We start from the raw sequence: 18,988 nt of genomic DNA, 5'->3' as shown, positions 1-18,988 counted from the left end.
CAACGGGACTGTTTGTGATAGCCGAGCGCATGAACTCGGTCAGTCCTGCTGAAATAAATGGAGCTGGGATGCGCATGTGTGATCATCACTCAATCATTCGGGACCATCATTGTTGTCCCATTGGTCAGACCCTCATCACTCAGCTAGTAACCCCTATCCTGGGGAAAAGGGGGTAACTTATGTTAAAGGGGTTGCGCCAAAATAGATTTTTAGCACCTATCCTATAGGTGATAAGTGTGGTGGGGGTCTCACCTCTGAGACTCCCAATGTACACAAGAATGGGGGTCCCAGTTCCCACCTGCAGTGACATCAGATTGAATGCAGTGGTGGCTGTGCATTATCCATTCCTTTTAATGGAGTTGACTGGAATTGCTGAGTACAAGCACTTGGCTATCTCCAGCAATCCCATTGAAGATGAATGGAGCCGTACCGCGCTGTGGATCAACCGCAGAAAACGCATCCAAACCGACACTATATAGTGCACTAAAATATGCTGTGTGTGAACGCTCCCTCAGGTCAGAGCGTTGGGATGATTGTTACCCCCATTCGACATCTCACAATTGGTTCTCGCTAATCCTCAATACCTCTCCTTGCAGGAGGATCCTCTTGTGCTGAATGAAATCCGTGAAGATCTCCGCTCAGAATGTGAAAAGTTCGGGCAAGTGAAGAAAGTTCTTATATTTGATGTAGGTATTTGGGGTGACGCACCCGCCGACACTTGGATAGTATCGGTTTTCTTCACCACTTTTCGTCTTTGTCTTTTCTAAGCGCCATCCGGATGGAGTCGCATCTGTATCATTTAAAGAGACAGAAGAAAGTGATGCGTGTATACTGGCTCTAAATGGGAGATGGTTTGGTGGCCGGCAGCTGGTTGTCGATGCATGGGATGGAGTAACAGATTATCAGGTATCGAACAACGTCACATTTTATATCATTGGATGGGAAACTGTAACTTGAACAGGCCTCTCCGCAAAGATCTCTCATTGCACAACCTACTAATGTTAATTGGTCCCACAAACAGCCAAATGAGCCGATGCAAGAAAATACCCGGAGGGCTTATTCATACTTCACAACTCAGACTACTTGTTAGTTCTCCCTACCTGCCTTCTTTCAAAAAGCATCGTCAAAGTCAATGTGGGGATGCTAATGTAAGGTGGGGTCCGGCTCATTAGATGGATTGGTGTAGGTCAGTACATATGCCAGTAGCTAAGCAAGCAGAGCAGCTGATGTGATCATACACTGGCCATTGAGAATGAGGATCAATGAGACAATTACAGGGGTTTTCCAGGCAAATGCTATTGATGTCCTATCCTCAGGAAAAGTCATCAATTGTTGATCGGTTGGGGTCCACCGTTCGGAACCCCAGCTGATCCGGCGCCTGCTGTCAGTACCACAACATACTGAGTGAAAGCGGTTAGCTCTGACCCCCTGTATAGTGGCCAATGCTGGTAATTGCAGACTGGGGTCTTATTAAAATCAGTGACAGCTGTGACTTTAATTACCAGCGCCAGCTACTATATGGGTGTCGGAGGTAACAGCTTCCGCTCTGTACTCCTGTGTTTTCCAGTGCTAGAAGTGGGCACCCGATCAGTTGGGGTCCCAAGCAGTGGACTCCAGACAGTCCTCTATTGATGACCTGTCCTGACGGTAGGTCGACAATAGTATTTGCCTGGAAGGCCCCTTTTAAGGGGTTGTTCCATGAAAAAAAGTTTTCCACAGGATCCTAAGAAGGGAAGTCCAGAGCGTCCCACAGTGAAGGCAGCGGTGGTTGCACGTGCACGCCATTCCTTTCAGTGGGACCACCAGAGATATCCAAGGACCTGAACTCCGATCTGTGGTGGTTCTATTTAAATGAATAGAGCGGCAGTGTGTATCTATGACTACCACTGCCTTCATTGCAGAACAATTGGGGAACTCTGCTCTTGGTGAGAGTCCCAGCAACCAGACTTATCAAAGTTTCTGGATTATTAGATTTTAGATTAAAATATTTTCACTGTATTTATCTAGCATTACCCATGCTTATAGCAGTAATGACGCCCACCCTGGCCCTAATGCAGAAATTCATAGGGCATGTCTTATAAAGTTTGAGTTTTACCTGTCCTAGCACTATTTGAAGGGAGTCTGTCAGCTCCCACACGCGGTCTAAACTGCAGGTAGGATGTCATAAAGCAGGAGATGCTGAGCAGGGTGATATATAGTTTTATAGGGAAAGATTCAGTATAACTTGTGTTTTATTCATTTATAGCTCTGCACATTCTGAGGTGAACAGTCCAATGGGCGGAGCTATTAGTGACTGGCAGCTACCATTGTATGCCCAGTCATATACACACAGCTGTCAGTCACTGATGGCTCCGCCCATTGGACTGTTCACATTAGAATGTGCAGAGATGTAAACGACTAAAACACAACTTAAGGCCCATTTAGACAAGATTATCCCTCAAAAGACGGCTTTTGAGTGATAATCGTTGTCTAACTGCACTGACATTGTGCAGTTTTCGTTAAGCCGTCGCTCATCGTCATCTTTCTGCATGCCGACAATGAGCCTTATCAGGGATTCACAGCGGGCTACAGCTGATACTATTGTTTCAGCTGTATCCCGCTCACTGATGACAGGCTGGGTATGAAGAACAGAGCGGTCCAGCTGCATTCTCCATACCCCGCACGGAGTGCTCAGCTGTTTAACAGCCTGGTGCTCCGAGGAGAGAACAGCTGGATGCAGAAGACTAGCGGGGACACCCCTCTTGTCTTCTGCAGTGTTCGCTCGGAGCGCTTGGCTGTATAACAGCCAGACACTTGGAGCGGGGAACCGCTAAATGCATAAGACAAGCGGGGACACGCTGCTTGTCTTCTATATCTGCCGGGCACTTGGTGCAGGGAACAGCTGAATGTAGAAGACAAGTGTGGCCATCCCGCTTGTCTTCTGCATCCTCCGCTCGCAGTGCAAGGGGATCGCTCAACAATTGACTGATCATCTTCCGCTGTAAATGACACATCGATTGTCGCTTGAAAGACCCCTTTTGAGCAATAATCGTTGTCTGAATGGGCCTTTTATGTTGAATCTTTCCCCATAAACCTATATATCAACCTGCTCGGCTCCTCCTGGTCTATAACATCAGGCCTGCAGTTCGGACAGCATGTTCCAGCTGACAGACTCCCTTTTAATCCACTTTATTAATAGCGTGGAACTCCTTTAACCCCTTGAGTGGCACGCCCGGAAATTTTCCGGGACGAGCTCCACTGCCCATAGCGATAAAGCCCGGAAGATTTCCGGGCCATGTATCACTATGGGAGCTGCAGAGCACAATGCCACAAGCTGTGACAGTGTGCTCTGCCTGCACAGACCCACACAGAGCAGTGCAAGGGCTTTGAAAAACCAGCAGAAGATATTGCCGATATGTCGGCAACCTCCTGCTTTGTTTACAGGTTGCCATAGAGACCATCGGCTTGTCAGAAGCAAGTCGATGGTCTCTGTGGCAGGGAGAGCTGGTGCTGGGCTGTCAGAGGACAGCTAGGTACTAGCTCTTACAGCAGAGATCAGAGAAAACCTCCGATCTCTGCTGTGTTAACCCTTTACATGCTGCAGTCTATGTGACTGCAGCATATAAAGGGCTGTCACTGCAGCATGTAAAGGGCTGTCACCATCGGACCCCCGGAATGTGATCAGGGGTCCTGATGGGTCCCTGTGGAAGTCCCCTAAAGGGACAAAAAAAAAAATTAAAAAAAAAAAAAAAGTTAAAAAATTATATAAAAAAAAAATAAAAACACTTGTCTCCCTTTACTTTGTAAAAAATCAAACATAAAATCACACATGTGGTATCCATGCGTCATAATGACCCAGAGAAGGAAGTTAATACATTATTTAACCCCTTAATGACATGGCCCCTTTTTTTCCTCCCCCCTGTTTAAAAAATCACAACTTGTCCCGCAAAAAGCAAGCCCTTATATGGCCATGTCAATGGAAAAATGAAAAAGTTATGGCTCTTGAGACGCAACTACAAAATTTGTTGAAATTCAATGATTAGACCATTTTAAAAAACCTGCCCTGGTGGGCACGACAGGGTGGTAGGAAACCCGCCACTCAAGGGGTTAATGCCCTAAAATACCCATGTACTGTTGGAGCCCAAGTAATAAAGAGTAAGTCTTCTCCGTGTTGTTCTGAGTGTCCTAGTTGGCCATCGGCATATAGTTGTGCTGTTACTGAATATACCTGATCTCCAACTCTTGTGTTACAGAGGTAGGTTGTTTTCTGTTGAGCTGCTTCTATAGCTATGTCATCGTATGTTGTACTCCTAACCATTCATAATAACCTGTAATTATCCTCCCCGCTCCGCTGAGTGTCATTCACTCTTTGCAGCGCTCCATTCATGTGGCTGTGATTTCATAGATGCAGGAATGTTTTATAAGACTCTGTCAAAGCTGATTCAGCCTCCTGGAATTGGCCTGTTAGTCAATTCGTAAACTAACCTGTGCCGTACTCTGCGCCTGTCCTGAGATATAACACATCAGCAGTACTAGTTGTCCAGGACAAGATACTAAGGAAGTAGGTCACATGTATTTATTTACTCCATAAAGGGGCTCTCCAGTTTCTGTAATCAGAAAGCAATGTTAGCGGGGGCGGATAAATGGGAACACCACTAATATCCTAAATGAATGGCCATGGCTCCACTGAACTCAGTGGGCCTATAAGCATTTTCGGTCTGTGATCATTCTTAATCCCGCCAACAGTTTAGGACGAGCTCCGTTTGTTCTGTAGGAAAGTGACATTACAGTTTTGGCTGAACAGAGCTCGATCTGCTTTAGGCGCCCTGTACACGGGCGGGATTTCCCGCAGAATTTCCACCCGTGCCCGCCTAGGATTGCATTACAAAGCAAAACGCACGCGGAAAATAAATTGCGACATGTTCTATTTCTATGCGGGTCTCGCAGAGAACCGCTCAGAAATGTCATTTCCAACGCGGCGGCTCCGCTCTGCGCATACTCCGGCTGGGCGGCAGCTGGCACATCACGGGGGGGGGGGGGGGGAGAAGACGTGGAAGAAGGTGAGCCACACTGGTCACTGCAGGGGCATGGGTCGGATCCCGCTGCGAGAATTCTCGCAGCAGGATCCGACCCGGCCATTTGCAGGCGGCCTTAGATGGTTGTAAGTCCAGTTCTATCACTGCTACCTACATGCTTTTCAAAGCATTGTTTATGGTGTCTTTTCAAAGATTCTTGCTATGCTGGTAGCTCTTACAGGAAGGGGGCTACAGCCGTTTGAAGTGGGGTCAGGAAAACTGAACTTACAGTTGTTGTTTTTGAGTGGGTGTGCAGAGTAGATGGGGAGACCAGTGATAGCAAAGAGAATCTGTGATTCTCCAGTATATCCCCTAGTCCCAGGGGAGAGGTAACATGGATTTTTGTTCATGTAGCAACCCCCCCATCAAACAGAGAACCCATTTGCTCTCTGATTGTCCCATATGGTTTTTTTCCCCCTCCAGAATAGGAGTGAAAAAAAATGAGGATTTGCTCAACTTCTCCTCAGTCCTCCAATCTCCCCCACTGCCATGCCTTATGGACTCCTGACTGGAGTCATTACATATTTCTCCATGCAAGTCTGGACACAGAAACCTGTCCAAGCTTACATGCAGTTTGCGGCTATGGGCCCATTTCTAAGTGGTCTTCACATCGATATTGGATAGGAGCAGTTAGGACTCAGGAGGACAGGAAGGAGAATTGCTAGCGCATGCCCGACCTGGAGTGACTTTGTGAGTTAGGGCTCCCACACACTTGGGTTTTTCGTTTTTTTTTTTTAATGCAGATGTCAATGGGACTTTCTAATGTTAAAAACGCATCGCACAAAAATCACAACGCACAAACTTGCGATGCGTTTTTTTTTTAAACATTCGAAAGTTCTATTGACATTCGTGTTAAGAAAGCACAAGTGTAAGTTAGGCTGTCACAGAACTCGCCCACTGCCCCATCATCCGTATGAGCCTGTCTGTGAGCGGAAGCTCCCTTATGGACTGCATTCATAGCCAATCTGGGCTGCCGGTTGGACCCCCTTGATCTAATGTCTATGGGCATGTAGATCCTAATGTCTATGGGCATGTAGATCCTAATGTCTATGGGCATGTAGATCCTAATGTCTATGGGCATGTAGATCCTAATGTCTATGGGCATGTAGATCCTAATGTCTATGGGCATGTAGATCCTAATGTCTATGGGCATGTAGATCCTAATGTCTATGGGCATGTAGATCCTAATGTCTATGGGCATGTAGATCCTAATGTCTATGGGCATGTAGATCCTAATGTCTATGGGCTTGTAGATCCTAATGTCTATGGGCATGTAGATCCTAATGTCTATGGGCATGTAGATCCTAATGTCTATGGGCATGTAGATCCTAATGTCTATGGGCATGTAGATCCTAATGTCTATGGGCATGTAGATCCTAATGTCTATGGGCATGTAGATCCTAATGTCTATGGGCATGTAGATCCTAATGTCTATGGGCATGTAGATCCTAATGTCTATGGGCTTGTAGATCCTAATGTCTATGGGCATGTAGATCCTAATGTCTATGGGCATGTAGATCCTAATGTCTATGGGCATGTAGATCCTAATGTCTATGGGCATGTAGATCCTAATGTCTATGGGCATGTAGATCCTAATGTCTATGGGCTTGTAGATCCTAATGTCTATGGGCTTGTAGATCCTAATGTCTATGGGCTTGTAGATCCTAATGTCTATGGGCATGTAGATCCTAATGTCTATGGGCATGTAGATCCTAATGTCTATGGGCATGTAGATCCTAATGTCTATGGGCATGTAGATCCTAATGTCTATGGGCATGTAGATCCTAATGTCTATGGGCATGTAGATCCTAATGTCTATGGGCATGTAGATCCTAATGTCTATGGGCATGTAGATCCTAATGTCTATGGGCATGTAGATCCTAATGTCTATGGGCATGTAGATCCTAATGTCTATGGGCATGTAGATCCTAATGTCTATGGGCTTGTAGATCCTAATGTCTATGGGCATGTAGATCCTAATGTCTATGGGCATGTAGATCCTAATGTCTATGGGCATGTAGATCCTAGTGTCTATGGGCATGTAGATCCTAGTGTCTATGGGCATGTAGATCCTAGTGTCTATGGGCATGTAGATCCTAGTGTCTATGGGCATGTAGATCCTAGTGTCTATGGGCATGTAGATCCTAGTGTCTATGGGCATGTAGATCCTAGTGTCTATGGGCATGTAGATCCTAGTGTCTATGGGCATGTAGATCCTAGTGTCTATGGGCATGTAGATCCTAGTGTCTATGGGCATGTAGATCCTATCTGACGCCTGAACAGTTCTTTAGGATCGGTATTATTTAGGGTAATGCGCAATGATTACTGCATTGGTTGTCTAATAAGCTGTAACGCAAGGTTTTCTGACTATTGGTTATTAAATTCTTCTTGAAACAGATTGAAGAGACTTCTCGAGAAAGAGAAGAGCGGCTCAAGGGCTGGGATACCTTCCTACACGGCGATCGGCAAAAAGCTTCTGAGAATGCGAGTGAGGAAAAGTCGCCAATTTCAGTAAATAATGGACAGTCTGAAAACAAAGAGGACAACAGAACAGAACCGGCATCCGATAAGGACAGTGTAAAACAGCAAGACAAGCAGGAGGCCGAGCGGGCCGAGAACGATGCTGCATCCACAGACAGCAGTATCGGCAACAGTGATGACGAGGATGGCGAAGGACAGTCGTAGAGCGTGACGTTTTTGAGCTTGCTGCCTGTAGCTGTGTCAGTTACTTTTAGGGTGATTTTGGTGTAATACATTCTGAGATTTGGCTAATTTTATATCTATCTGATTCATTTTGCTTAATTATTACATTGCCCCCCCCCCCCCCTTCATAGAGCAGGTCTAGTTATGTTACAAAAATGCTCTTGAAGGGATTTTCACCTTTTTGGTTTTATGATGGCTTGTCCCTTTGTACCGCAACTACCACATTTCCACAATGAATGGGCCACCTTTTTATTAATGTATTGGATGGTCCATTTTGGGGTAAGTTGTTCACAGTAAAATTGTATTTGGGGATGGCAATAACCAATCCCACTAAATAATATATAGAAAGCAGTCCTGGTGGGCTTGTGGTGGTCAGAAACCAGAGCATAAAACCATATATTATATAGTGGTTGGAGCGCACATTCACTTGTTAAGCACAATACTCCCCATGCCACTAGAAAACACTGCTATAACATTTATGTATATATTCAGGCCGCCTGCACACAAACGGATTTGCATTGCAGAATGCGGAGCGGGCATCCGACTCCGGATTCCGCAGCAAATACCACCCATAGCATGCTGTGGAAAAGCGGGTTTTCCTGCCCACGAGCGGAAATCAACTGCCACTTTCTAATTGCGGAGGAAAAATCGCAGCATGCTCCGTGTGGACCATCCGCGGTACAGAAAAAGGAGGACAGGTACGCGCAGATGCCGGCTGGGCACAGGGTCTGATTCCGCTGGGGGCTCCCACATGCAGAATCTGGCCCGGTCATGTGCAGCCGGCCTTAGGGGAGAATTTCTGAAGGCCATCGTTTTATATGCCAGTCTAAGTATGAATCTCGCTGGAGGAGGATGTACTAAATCCATTAGGAGATGCAAACCACTTAATGGAGTGTTCCCAAAATTTACTTTTATTATCTAGCTCCGGGGGTCACCACTGAGACTCCAACTAATCCCGAGAAACGGGGTACTATGCCTCTTTCTCTGCACCCCCTACAGGAAGAGGATGAATGGAGTGTTGGGCAAGCATGTGCAGTGCGTCTCCATTTATCTTCCATGGAACGGCCACAGATAGCCAAGCACTCTTGTACTGCGCTATATTCATCAGCCCCAATGAAATGAATGGAGCGGTCTTGCACATTTCGTGATCTCTGCATCACTGCGCAGGAGGAGGAATGGTGAAGTGAGCCCACACTGAGGGGGGAAATGGGAGCACCATTCTTTGGATTATTGGGAGCTCTAGTTGTGAAACCCCACTCCTCCCCTCCCCCCATCACCAAGCAAACTTTTATCACCTATTCTATAGATAGATGAGTATTAAAATACAATTTGGGGAACCTCTTTTTAATACATAGGGTGCATCTTGCCTTGTCAATTGAGCCAAAAAAGTAAATTTATGCCAGCTCGGAGTCAGAGAACATTTCTGATATAGTTTACACCAGTTTCCAGCATAAATTATAGCAAATCTGTCAAGTTAAGGTGAATACAGCCCCCCCCCCTCTTGCTAAACCCCACCCACTTTCCTTTAAAATTGCTGTGAATGGCACAAAACTGAAAATCACTTTCTTTTTGTACAAAAGAAGCCTGCACCAAGATCTGCAGCTTTTTAACACTATTTTTGCTTTGATAAATTCTTTCCTGAATTAATTTTTTTTTTTTTACTTCTAAATTAAAGGGGTTTTCAGGATTAGAATTTTTTTTCCTTGCTAAAACCCACCTTTAACACATGCTCTGTGGACTGTCTTTTTTATTTTTGTTTTTCCTTCATATTTCAGCTCATCATCATTTAAAGGAACACAGGAAATCCATAACACACCACTTCCACCCTTTATCTGCTCCTCTATTTTTTTTAACTGTTTTGTCTTATTGCAATTAAAACTGAGAAATATTTTTAAAAAAACCTTCTGTATGTATTTCTGGGGCTCGGCCATGCCCTCCCTCACAGTCCTGTGCATGGCTGAGATACAGCTGCCTGCAGCCGGAGCCTCCCCCCCTTCTACATCTTCTGCAGCAGGACAAAAAGATTAAGCCCTGCCCCCTTGGTGAAGCCGGCCCCCTCTTCAATGGGAGAATATCCCTGGTGTTCTGTGCAGGATTTCTACAGGTCTGTGTACTTCAGGAACAGGCAGAACATACTGCAGGCTGACACATAATGGGAATGCAGGATTATGTCCTGTTTACCTTTTATCGGTCTCTTCTAGCTGTAGTCTTCCTTGAATGAATGTAAGCTCCAAGACAAGACACAGTCCATGGACAAGAGTGTTTTTTGGTTTTTTTTTTTTACCAGAAATGGCTCCAACCACTTTCCCGAATTGTGGACAATTCCACATGCTGGAATAGAACTAGAGGTGGAAATCCCCTCTGGAGTGGAGAAATGTAAAAGCTCGTTGAGATAATTGCCTTGTTCCCCTAAGACAGTCTTGCCCATCAGCCTGGACATACCGTGTCTAGGACTGCTTTCTCCGTCTTCTATCTCTTGGACTGGATGCACGGTAGTGTTGGCCATGAAGATTACAAGAAACAGGAGACCCACAAGAAGTTACCAGTATGTAGAAGTATATATATCATCTTGCATCAGTCTCTATAGCAGGGTGGAAAGTATTTTGGATTATACTACTTACTGGGGAAATTATAAGGCCGCCTGCAGACGAGCGGGTCGGATCCGGCAGCGAGAATTCTCGCTGCGGGACCCGACCCGAGAGCCTGCAGGGACGAGCGCGTACTCACCCGCACCTGGCGGCCCCGGCTCTTTCATGTGCCGGCTGCCGCGCAGCCGGCGCATGCGCAGACCGGAGCCGGCGGCCGGGTGAGTGCGAGCCCCACACAAAAATAGGACATGCCGTCTGCATAGGAGTGCGTATTGTAATGCACTCCTATGCAAACTTTCAGTGGCGGAAATCCCGCGGGAAATACCGCCGCGGGATTTCCGCCCGTGTGCAGGCGGCCTAAGAGTGCTGCACTGACTTTTACATGGGGCGCCCGTGTGTCAAAGCATCTTATCTGTTTGCTAATTGTTGTCACACTTCTCGGCATCAGAATATAATTGATCTGCCCTAATATCTCAACCGGAGATCCACATTTTACTCCTCCGTGTTGCAAAAAGGAAGTTAATTGAGTTAAATTGGGTAAAATATTCTTGATTATTTTTTTTAAACCTTGTAACCAAACCCAATCTGAAGCCCACGTAGCAAATCAAGTCGGCAGTAAAGAGACCTTATGAGAATTTGCCAGCAGCCCCATAACTGGATGAACCCGTTTGTATCGCTCTCATTTTTAGTATGATGGTTATAGACGTAGTCTGTCTTTTTGAAGTTAAGAAAGGGATTGTTTGTGCTTTAAGTGTCAGTTGTGTGATTTTAGGTTTTTTCTTAGACCAGTTCATAAACTTAAATTCATCAAAATATTTTGTAGGCTTTTTATTTGAAGTATTTTTGTTTTTCTGCTTGTTTGTACTATGGGAGCAGTAAACAGACGTACGCTACATTATATATGTGTATGGGTCTGATATGTTAGAGTAGAGCCTTTAGTAAAGGGTCCTTGAGCTGAGAGCTCTCGCAAAGAAACTATGCTGATCAGTAATGTATCTGAACCTTATGGCCCTGACTATATTTTTGTAAATTGGAGTCTCAAGTGCGAGCTACTTTGGAAGAAGCACTGGTATCATGCTTGACTTCTCACCTATGCACATCGCTACTACGACCCCACCCCCATTGATCAAAAAACAAGGGTCCTGTGTCCCTCTCTCCTGACTGTGGGTTCACTGCATCCCCCTTAATAAGGAGGAGACAATGAAGTGGCGCTTGCATATGCACCCCACCACATCATTCCTCTAGACAGGTGCTAAAAGTTGCTTTTGGGGGATACTCTTAAGGCCTGGGCTGCACAGGTTTTTTTATGTAGTGCTGCTGATAGATTTTAACTCTTGAGGGCCAACTGCAGTCCACACAATCTCATCCAGCTCAGGTTTACTTTAGGGTGTGTTCACATATAATAGGAAAATCCACTGTGGATGCTGATGTGGATCTGCATCAAAATCCACATGTGTTAAATGTGGGTTTTAGCAAGGATTCTGCCCCTTAGACAGCAATTGGAGCTCAATCAGTTAAAATCCGCCAATAGCCATACAAAAGGCCTAAATATGGAGACTTATGATTTCAAGAATTACGTATAACTTTTGGACTAGGCCTGCAAGATTTGGGTACATGCAGTAGAGGATGTCCATTCACCTTCACTGCTCTTTGGACTACATCATTTCTTGTACCACCTTTCCTTTATAAATGTGCTCTGATTGGGTAGAGTTGAGTAAACCATCGAGAGACACCTACGGCGACTGCTTATCTCCCCCAAGAACAAAAGGATCTGCTGTTGAAATTCAACATACCCAATCCACCTTTTCCCTGCCATCCTCTGTACAGGGAGTATCGGGAGGCTCTCATACAACTTCAGCAGCTGTCGGTAGAACAATACAGTTGTTGCTACCGATTCTCCCATATACCTAACCACTTAGTTGAGCTGACTGTTCATGATCTGACAGTTGGCTGGTCCTGCCCAAACTGGGTTCGGACAACTTGTCTAATGTGTATGAGGGGGGGGCTTTAAGCTAGTCAGCCGGTCCGCTGAGATGGACATGTTTGACTATTATACATATGGGGCATTAAGCGTCCCATGGTATAGTCTTCTTGGAACGCGTAGAAAGCCTGGTCTCAATGCTCTTATAACTATATGCATATCAGAAAGTGGACCCCCCCTCTAATTTTCAACCTATTGCATATACACTTTGTATAACAGATGCCTAGAATGAAGAGGAACTAATATTTTGTATACACAGTCATCTGTATACCCTAACCTGTAACAGTTTGGTTAAATGTGTGGGTTGTGTCTATTGCGATGAGAAAACCGAAAACTAGATATTGGAGTATAATGGCTATAATGTAACTTTATGGAAGACTTCTTTATGTCCTGCTGCTGACTCATCATTATTTGTTCGCTGTCGGACTGGAAGGAGTTTGCGCTTCCTGTTTTATGGGAAAGGAGCTCGGAACCAAAAACGAACCTTTTGTTTTTATTTGGGAGCCTCTGGCCCGTGGTTTACTGAACAGAGCAAAATAAACTGCTGACTTTTAAGTTGTGTGCTTGGTTTATATCCTAAAGGCTTGGCTCACACCCCAATATACATTGCAGTGACTTCATGTATTCATGTGATCAACAACCTGTTTCTCAGTATCATGGATTTTGCATGTTGGAGTTCAATGTACATCCCTACTAGGTTCAGTTCGCTGAGGGTGGGCTCTCCTAGAATATACTCCCACTCTTCAGTAAACTGGTTCTAACACATTAGAGTATACACAATCCGGCCAAAAGTAACTGGACACCTGAGCAAGAATCAAAAGTAGTAGTTATCTACATATATTAATACTTCGTGGGGCTGCTTTGGCCCCAATGACCGGATACTCTCCATGACATACTTTCTACTAGCCTCTGATACACTTCAGCATGTATTTCCCTCCATTCACCTGCAAACATTTGGTGTGTTCTCAAAAGAAAACAGATGCTGGTCCTATTTCCTGACCCGATGTTCCAGTTCGTTCCCAAGATGTTCAGAAGGGTTCAGGTCGGGACTGCAGCCAGTTCAATTGTGGAACATCCATATCCTCAAACCAACGTAAACCAGCGTTGGATTTCCAACAAGGCACGTTGTGTTGTTGGAAGTATGGCCGACCATTCCTAGAGTATTCTCACATTGTCAGCAGCACATTACTGTCTAGAATGTCAGGGTACGCCTCCGTGTTCATGGTTCTTGGCCCTTCAACCAACAGACAGACCATGACACGTAAAACTTCTCAAGACCATAACAGAACCTCCACCGTACTTAAAGGGGTTGTCTGAGAAATAAAAAAAATTAAATAGAAAACCCAATCTATACAGTAGAGTAAATCGCTAACTGTACACCTATCGTCATTTCTAACCGCTCGTTTGTCTGGGAAATCAATGGGGAATGGAAATGGCTGCTGAACACAAAGACCTGCTAGGTTGTATCAGGACGGAGCTGAGCACCTATCTAAAGGCCCTTTCAGACGGAACGATTATTGTTCACTAGAGATGAGCGAGCACCAAAATGCTCGAGTGCTCGTTACTCGAGTCGAACGTTTCGTAATGCGCTACAGCTCGTTTCGAGTAACGAACCCCATTGAAGTCATTGGGGAATTAAGCATTTTTCAAGGTGACCCATAGGGGATGTTTCCCCCTCTCTCTCCCTGAGTATGCTAATGCTAGATTGAACATCAAGCTCGGACGAGCATGCTCGCTCATATCTATTGTTCACTTTCTCTCGGTTGGACTATTTTTGGAACATTTGGACGATGCTTGTCTTTGGCTACATTCACATCGCCTGTGTACATGTAGCCAATGACTAGCAGCAGTCTAGATTTTTTTTTTAGCTAGACATTGGCCAGTTTTGATGTTTTGCATTCCACCTAATTTTAGTTTTTAAATGCTTTTCCTGTACACTCTAAATAGTGTTCAATCTACTTTAGAGGTCGCTACAGATGGGATAATATCAAATAGGGGACTTAAACCATAAGAGCTTCTGTACTGCAAAGCGTTGTCGCTCATCATAGCGATCAAAGGCCATAGCAGGCCCGGGCACCAGTGTATGCCATCGGATTACTAGTACATGCTCTGATTGGGTCACCGTTACTAGTGGGGACCACAAGGGGCAGTAGTGGGCTCTATTCTTTGTAATATATTTTTAATGACCTGGTAGAAGGATTGCACAGTAAAATATCAATATTTGCAGATGATACAAAACTATGTAAAGTAATTAACACAAGAGAGGACAGAATGTGGCTGCAAATGGATCTGGATCAGTTGGGGAAGAAAAGTGGCAAATGAGGTTTAAGACTGATAAATAAACTGTAAGAAGAGTGGGACTATGGAACACCATCCTACCAAAAGTAATTGGACACTAGAGATGAGCGAGCACCAAAGTGCTCGAGTGCTCGTTACTGGAGTCGAACTTTCAGTGATGCGCGAGAGCTCGTTTCGAGTAATGAACCCCATTGAAGTCAATGGGCGACTCGAGCATTTTTGTATATGACTGGTGCTCCGCTAAGGTTTTCATTTGTGAAAATTCTAGCAAATCACCAAAGACATGTAAAAAACACAGAAATGGATAGGGCAGGTGAGGAGCAACATGCAGGGCTGCATTTCGGGCTCCGAGGTCTCACTATTAAGCCACAATAGTGGCAAGAGTGAGACCCCCCCCCCCCCCCCCCCCGCACTGTCAGCATAAAGATTGTTCTCCTCTGCCACAGCTGTAACAGCAGAGAAGAACGATGTTAGCCCATTGAATTCAATGGAGCCGGCAATACAGCCGGCTCCATTGAAAGCAATGGGCTGCCGGCGAGCGCGGGATGAATTTTCGGGAAGAGCTTAAAAATATAAGCCCTTCCCTGAAAATCATCCAAAACTGTGTAAAAATTTAAAAAAAATCTATACTCACCTTGTCCCGGCAGACGGAGTTCAGCCGCGGCCGGCCGGCAGTTCTCCTGAATGACAGCTGAGAGCTGCCCCTGATTGGTCCCTGCGCTGAGCCAAATCAGAGGCAGCACTCACTCACCCATTCATGAATTCATGAATGGGTGAGTGAGAGCTGCCTCTGATTGGTGAGGCTGGGACCAATCAGAAGCAGCTCATTCAGCAGGCGGGGATTTTAAATCCCCGGCTGCTGAATACTACTCACAGCAGTTCAGGAGAACTGCCGGCCGGACGCGGCTGAACTCCGTCTGCCGGGACAAGGTGAGTATATTTTTTTTTCTAATTTTTACACAGTTTTGGATGATTTTCAGGGAAGGGCTTATATTTTTAAGCCCTTCCCGAAAATTCATCCCACGCTCGCCGGCAGCCCATTGCTTTCAATGGAGCCGGCTGTATTGCCGGCTCCATTGAATTCAATGGGCTAACATCGTTCTTCTCTGCCACAGCTGTTACAGCTGTGGCAGAGGAGAACGATCTTTATGCTGACAGTGTGTGTGTGTGTGTGGGGGGGGGTCTCACTCTTGCCACTATTGTGGCTTAATAGTGAGACCTCAGAGCCCGAAATGCAGCCCTGCATGTTGCTCCTCGCCTGCCCTATCCATTTCTGTGTTTTTTACATGACTTTGGTGATTTGCTAAGATTTTCACAAATGAAAACCTTAGCGGAGCACCAGTCATATACAAAAATGCTTGAGTCGCCCATTGACTTCAATGGGGTTCGTTACTCGAAATGAACTCTCGAGCATCACTGAAAGTTCGACTTGAGTAACGAGCACTCGAGCATTTTGGTGCTCGCTCATCTCTATTTGCTACATCTGTAGGTAAAACTAATGGTAAATCTAATAAGGAATCTTATATTTTAGGTCAAGTTTCAATTTTCCCTTTATATAGGAAGTTTGGAAATATTAGGAAGATACTTAGGATTCCAAGCGGAATATTTCTGAGTTAATCAAGCAGCCCGGCGTACGCTCCTGGGTGTAGATCACCTTTAGGGTGTCATTACCAAGTGCAAATCCCTAAATTACAGCTGTCAGTGACTGCCGCGTTGTGTAACCTAACCTGGAATCTCTCCGTATTCAATGTCTGGCGGATACATCCTAGCGATCGTCACTTCCATGTAACCTGGATAGTGTCCAGCATCGTAGTAGCATTCAGATGATGCTTTGCTAATGACTAATCTCAGCATATGATTGAAGTCTATTTTTACTCTCTCAGTCATGCTGAATACTCAGTTTGACTCTCTTGATGTTTGCACTAATTAGTTATGTAATTTGAGGAAACTAACAGTAAACGAGCAGGAATTCCAGAATGCCTTATAAGCCATTGATTGCATTGCAATTAACCACCTAACTGCCCAATGAATGTGTAAGACAATAAGGCGATACTTTGGATGGTTGCTGACGTCTGGCATCTGTCTCCCATTTTAATAACAGCAATTAGTGCCTTTTCTGACAACACAAATATGTGATTTATTAGCGGTTTGCTCCTCCCTATGGGGTTTCTTCGATGATTAATTTCTCTGCCCATCTCTCTGTTCTTCTAGCCTGAGTGGTCACGGGCCGAACATGGCAGCCTCACCACTGTAGCGGGCATGTGAATGGCACATTTAATAGGCGAGTTTATTATGTTATTACACACCCTACTCTAGTGCCCCTATTAGACGAGCCGATTGATTCTCATTTGAAGAAGGAAGTAAAGGGATTTTCTGTGAAAACACCCTGAACTGTGAATTTGGGATGGGTGGGGGTTGAACTCCTGTGAAAGGGATTGAGCTACAGTACGAGTACGGACCTGCCTCTGTCTGGATAAACACTAAAGGGGCCGCGCTTCTTAATGAAACATCATGGCACTTTCATTTGGTGATCACCGGGTTTAGACCTCCTTACACAATGACATTTTCATTGGCTAGTCTCTTCTATTAGACCTCATGGATCTATTAGAAGGACTAGCCAATGAAAATAATCTATCACCTCTCATATGGATAGGTACCAAATGATCGATCGCTGGTGGTCTGACTGCTGGAACCCCTTGCGATCATGAGAACAGTGCACCTTGCGTCTGTCCAATGAATGGAGTGGCCATACCCATGATTGACCACTGCTCCATTCACTTCTATGGGGCTGATGGAGATGGTTGAACACTGCACTAAGCTGTCTCCATAGATAATGGAGTAGTGGTCATGCATGTGCATTGCCACCCCATTCATCCAGCAAACTTTGGATGTACCATTGTTGGACCCCTAGCAATCAATCATCTATCATACATCCTGTGGATAGGTAATACATTATTTTCACGAGATAACCCCTTCAAGGCTCTATACTACTTCCAAATACTACAGAGATGTGAAAAAGTCTATATGGCCTCTCCTGTACCCCTACGATTTTTTTTTCCATTGGATTCTGTATGTAGCCAACAGACAAACAAATAATGGTGCAGTCCATGTATGACTATGTCATGACTAAGAGCGCTGAGTGTGTTTTAACAGGATAGGGTGTTATTTGGATTGCATTTGCAGAGACTATGAAGCTTGAATGAAGAATTTGCAATTTTATCCTCATTCCTGTTAGATGGATATTTCTTCGCTTTTATGTCTTCATTGGTCTTGCCAAGGTCTGTCCATGCTCTGGAGTCGGAGGAGGGGAGTACGCATATGAGATGGTTTCTTCTTGTTCTTTATGGAGACTCCATCGGATGCAGTATTTTGGCTCTATTCTCCTCTGGTAGCCTTGTTTCTAGTGAGATTGACCCCATAGTATGGCACTGCATAGAACAACATACAGTGGCACACGGAGTACTATGAAGCAAAGGGCATTAGCTTTGTTACCGTAAAGCCTTCTGCTCATTCATCCCCTTCTGAACAGAATAGCATGACAACACACATATATATTAAGATTAGTGATGAATAAACTTTTGAAAAATTTAGCCGATTTACCGAACTATTGCAAAAAGTTCAGTTTAATCCATATTCATTCGAATTGAAACAGAAGTTCACCAAATCCCTAAAACTGGCGTATAACATTGTCTGGGAGCCATAAAAGCCCTCTGCAACACTCTGAGAGTATTATGGCTCTTAGACAGTGTTAAACACCAGTGTTCAGTGTTGAGTGTACCAAAACCAGTAGAAGCCTGTTTCGGCTAGAACTTTGCGAAAAGCTCAGTTCAGGTTTATACCAAAGCAAACATTTAGCAAAGTTTGACCCAAAACACGGTGCTACTGGTTTGGTTGGCTCAACATCATTAGGACTGATGCTTTTTGAATGCATTGGAAGCTGTTCCAAAAAAAAAGGACCTCCGAAATACCAGTGTGACCCGAGTCTTCTAAATGAGTAATGTCTAATCGGAGGCAATAATGCAATCTCTTTTATGCAGATGCAGAAGAAGAAGTAACCAAAGTTTACACTCCCTCGCCATGTTAATTTGGTTCATTGGTGAGATTTGTAAATCTCACCACCACCGGCTATACAGATATCCTCAAGTCCCCGACATGTCCTGGCCGGGTGGTGACCTTCGCTTACACTGGACGCTCTTCCTATTTTACAAACTTTACTTCGTTATCAACAAAGGATCCTTGCAGTAAAAGCTTCTGGCTTATTGTTCACCGCAGCAGACACCCAGCAGAACCCATGTTCCTTGTTCCTGGTTTTCTAGTTTGGGTGCATTTCATACATTCCTTGTCACTGGGATGGAAACGCCTTT

General features: G+C 44.9%; 1 protein-coding gene across 1 annotated transcript in view; it reads left to right on the top strand.

Annotated features, from left to right (window-relative positions):
- The window catches only part of HTATSF1 (HIV-1 Tat specific factor 1), a 35,491-nt gene extending 22,610 nt beyond the window's left edge, over positions 1-12,881 (top strand). The window contains exons 7-9 of the mRNA XM_066581821.1: positions 597-686; positions 769-906; positions 7,452-12,881. Of these exons, the coding sequence (XP_066437918.1) occupies positions 597-686; positions 769-906; positions 7,452-7,739 (516 nt within the window). The 3' untranslated portion in view covers positions 7,740-12,881. The remainder of the gene's footprint in view (positions 1-596; positions 687-768; positions 907-7,451) is intronic.
- Positions 12,882-18,988: the final 6,107 nt, after the last annotated feature.

This window comes from Eleutherodactylus coqui, chromosome 10, assembly GCF_035609145.1.
Source record: "Eleutherodactylus coqui strain aEleCoq1 chromosome 10, aEleCoq1.hap1, whole genome shotgun sequence".
In the NCBI taxonomy this organism is placed as follows: Eukaryota; Metazoa; Chordata; class Amphibia; order Anura; family Eleutherodactylidae; genus Eleutherodactylus; species Eleutherodactylus coqui.
The sequence above is the reverse complement of the archived record's forward strand: the minus strand, read 5'-3'. Positions and strand labels throughout refer to the sequence as shown.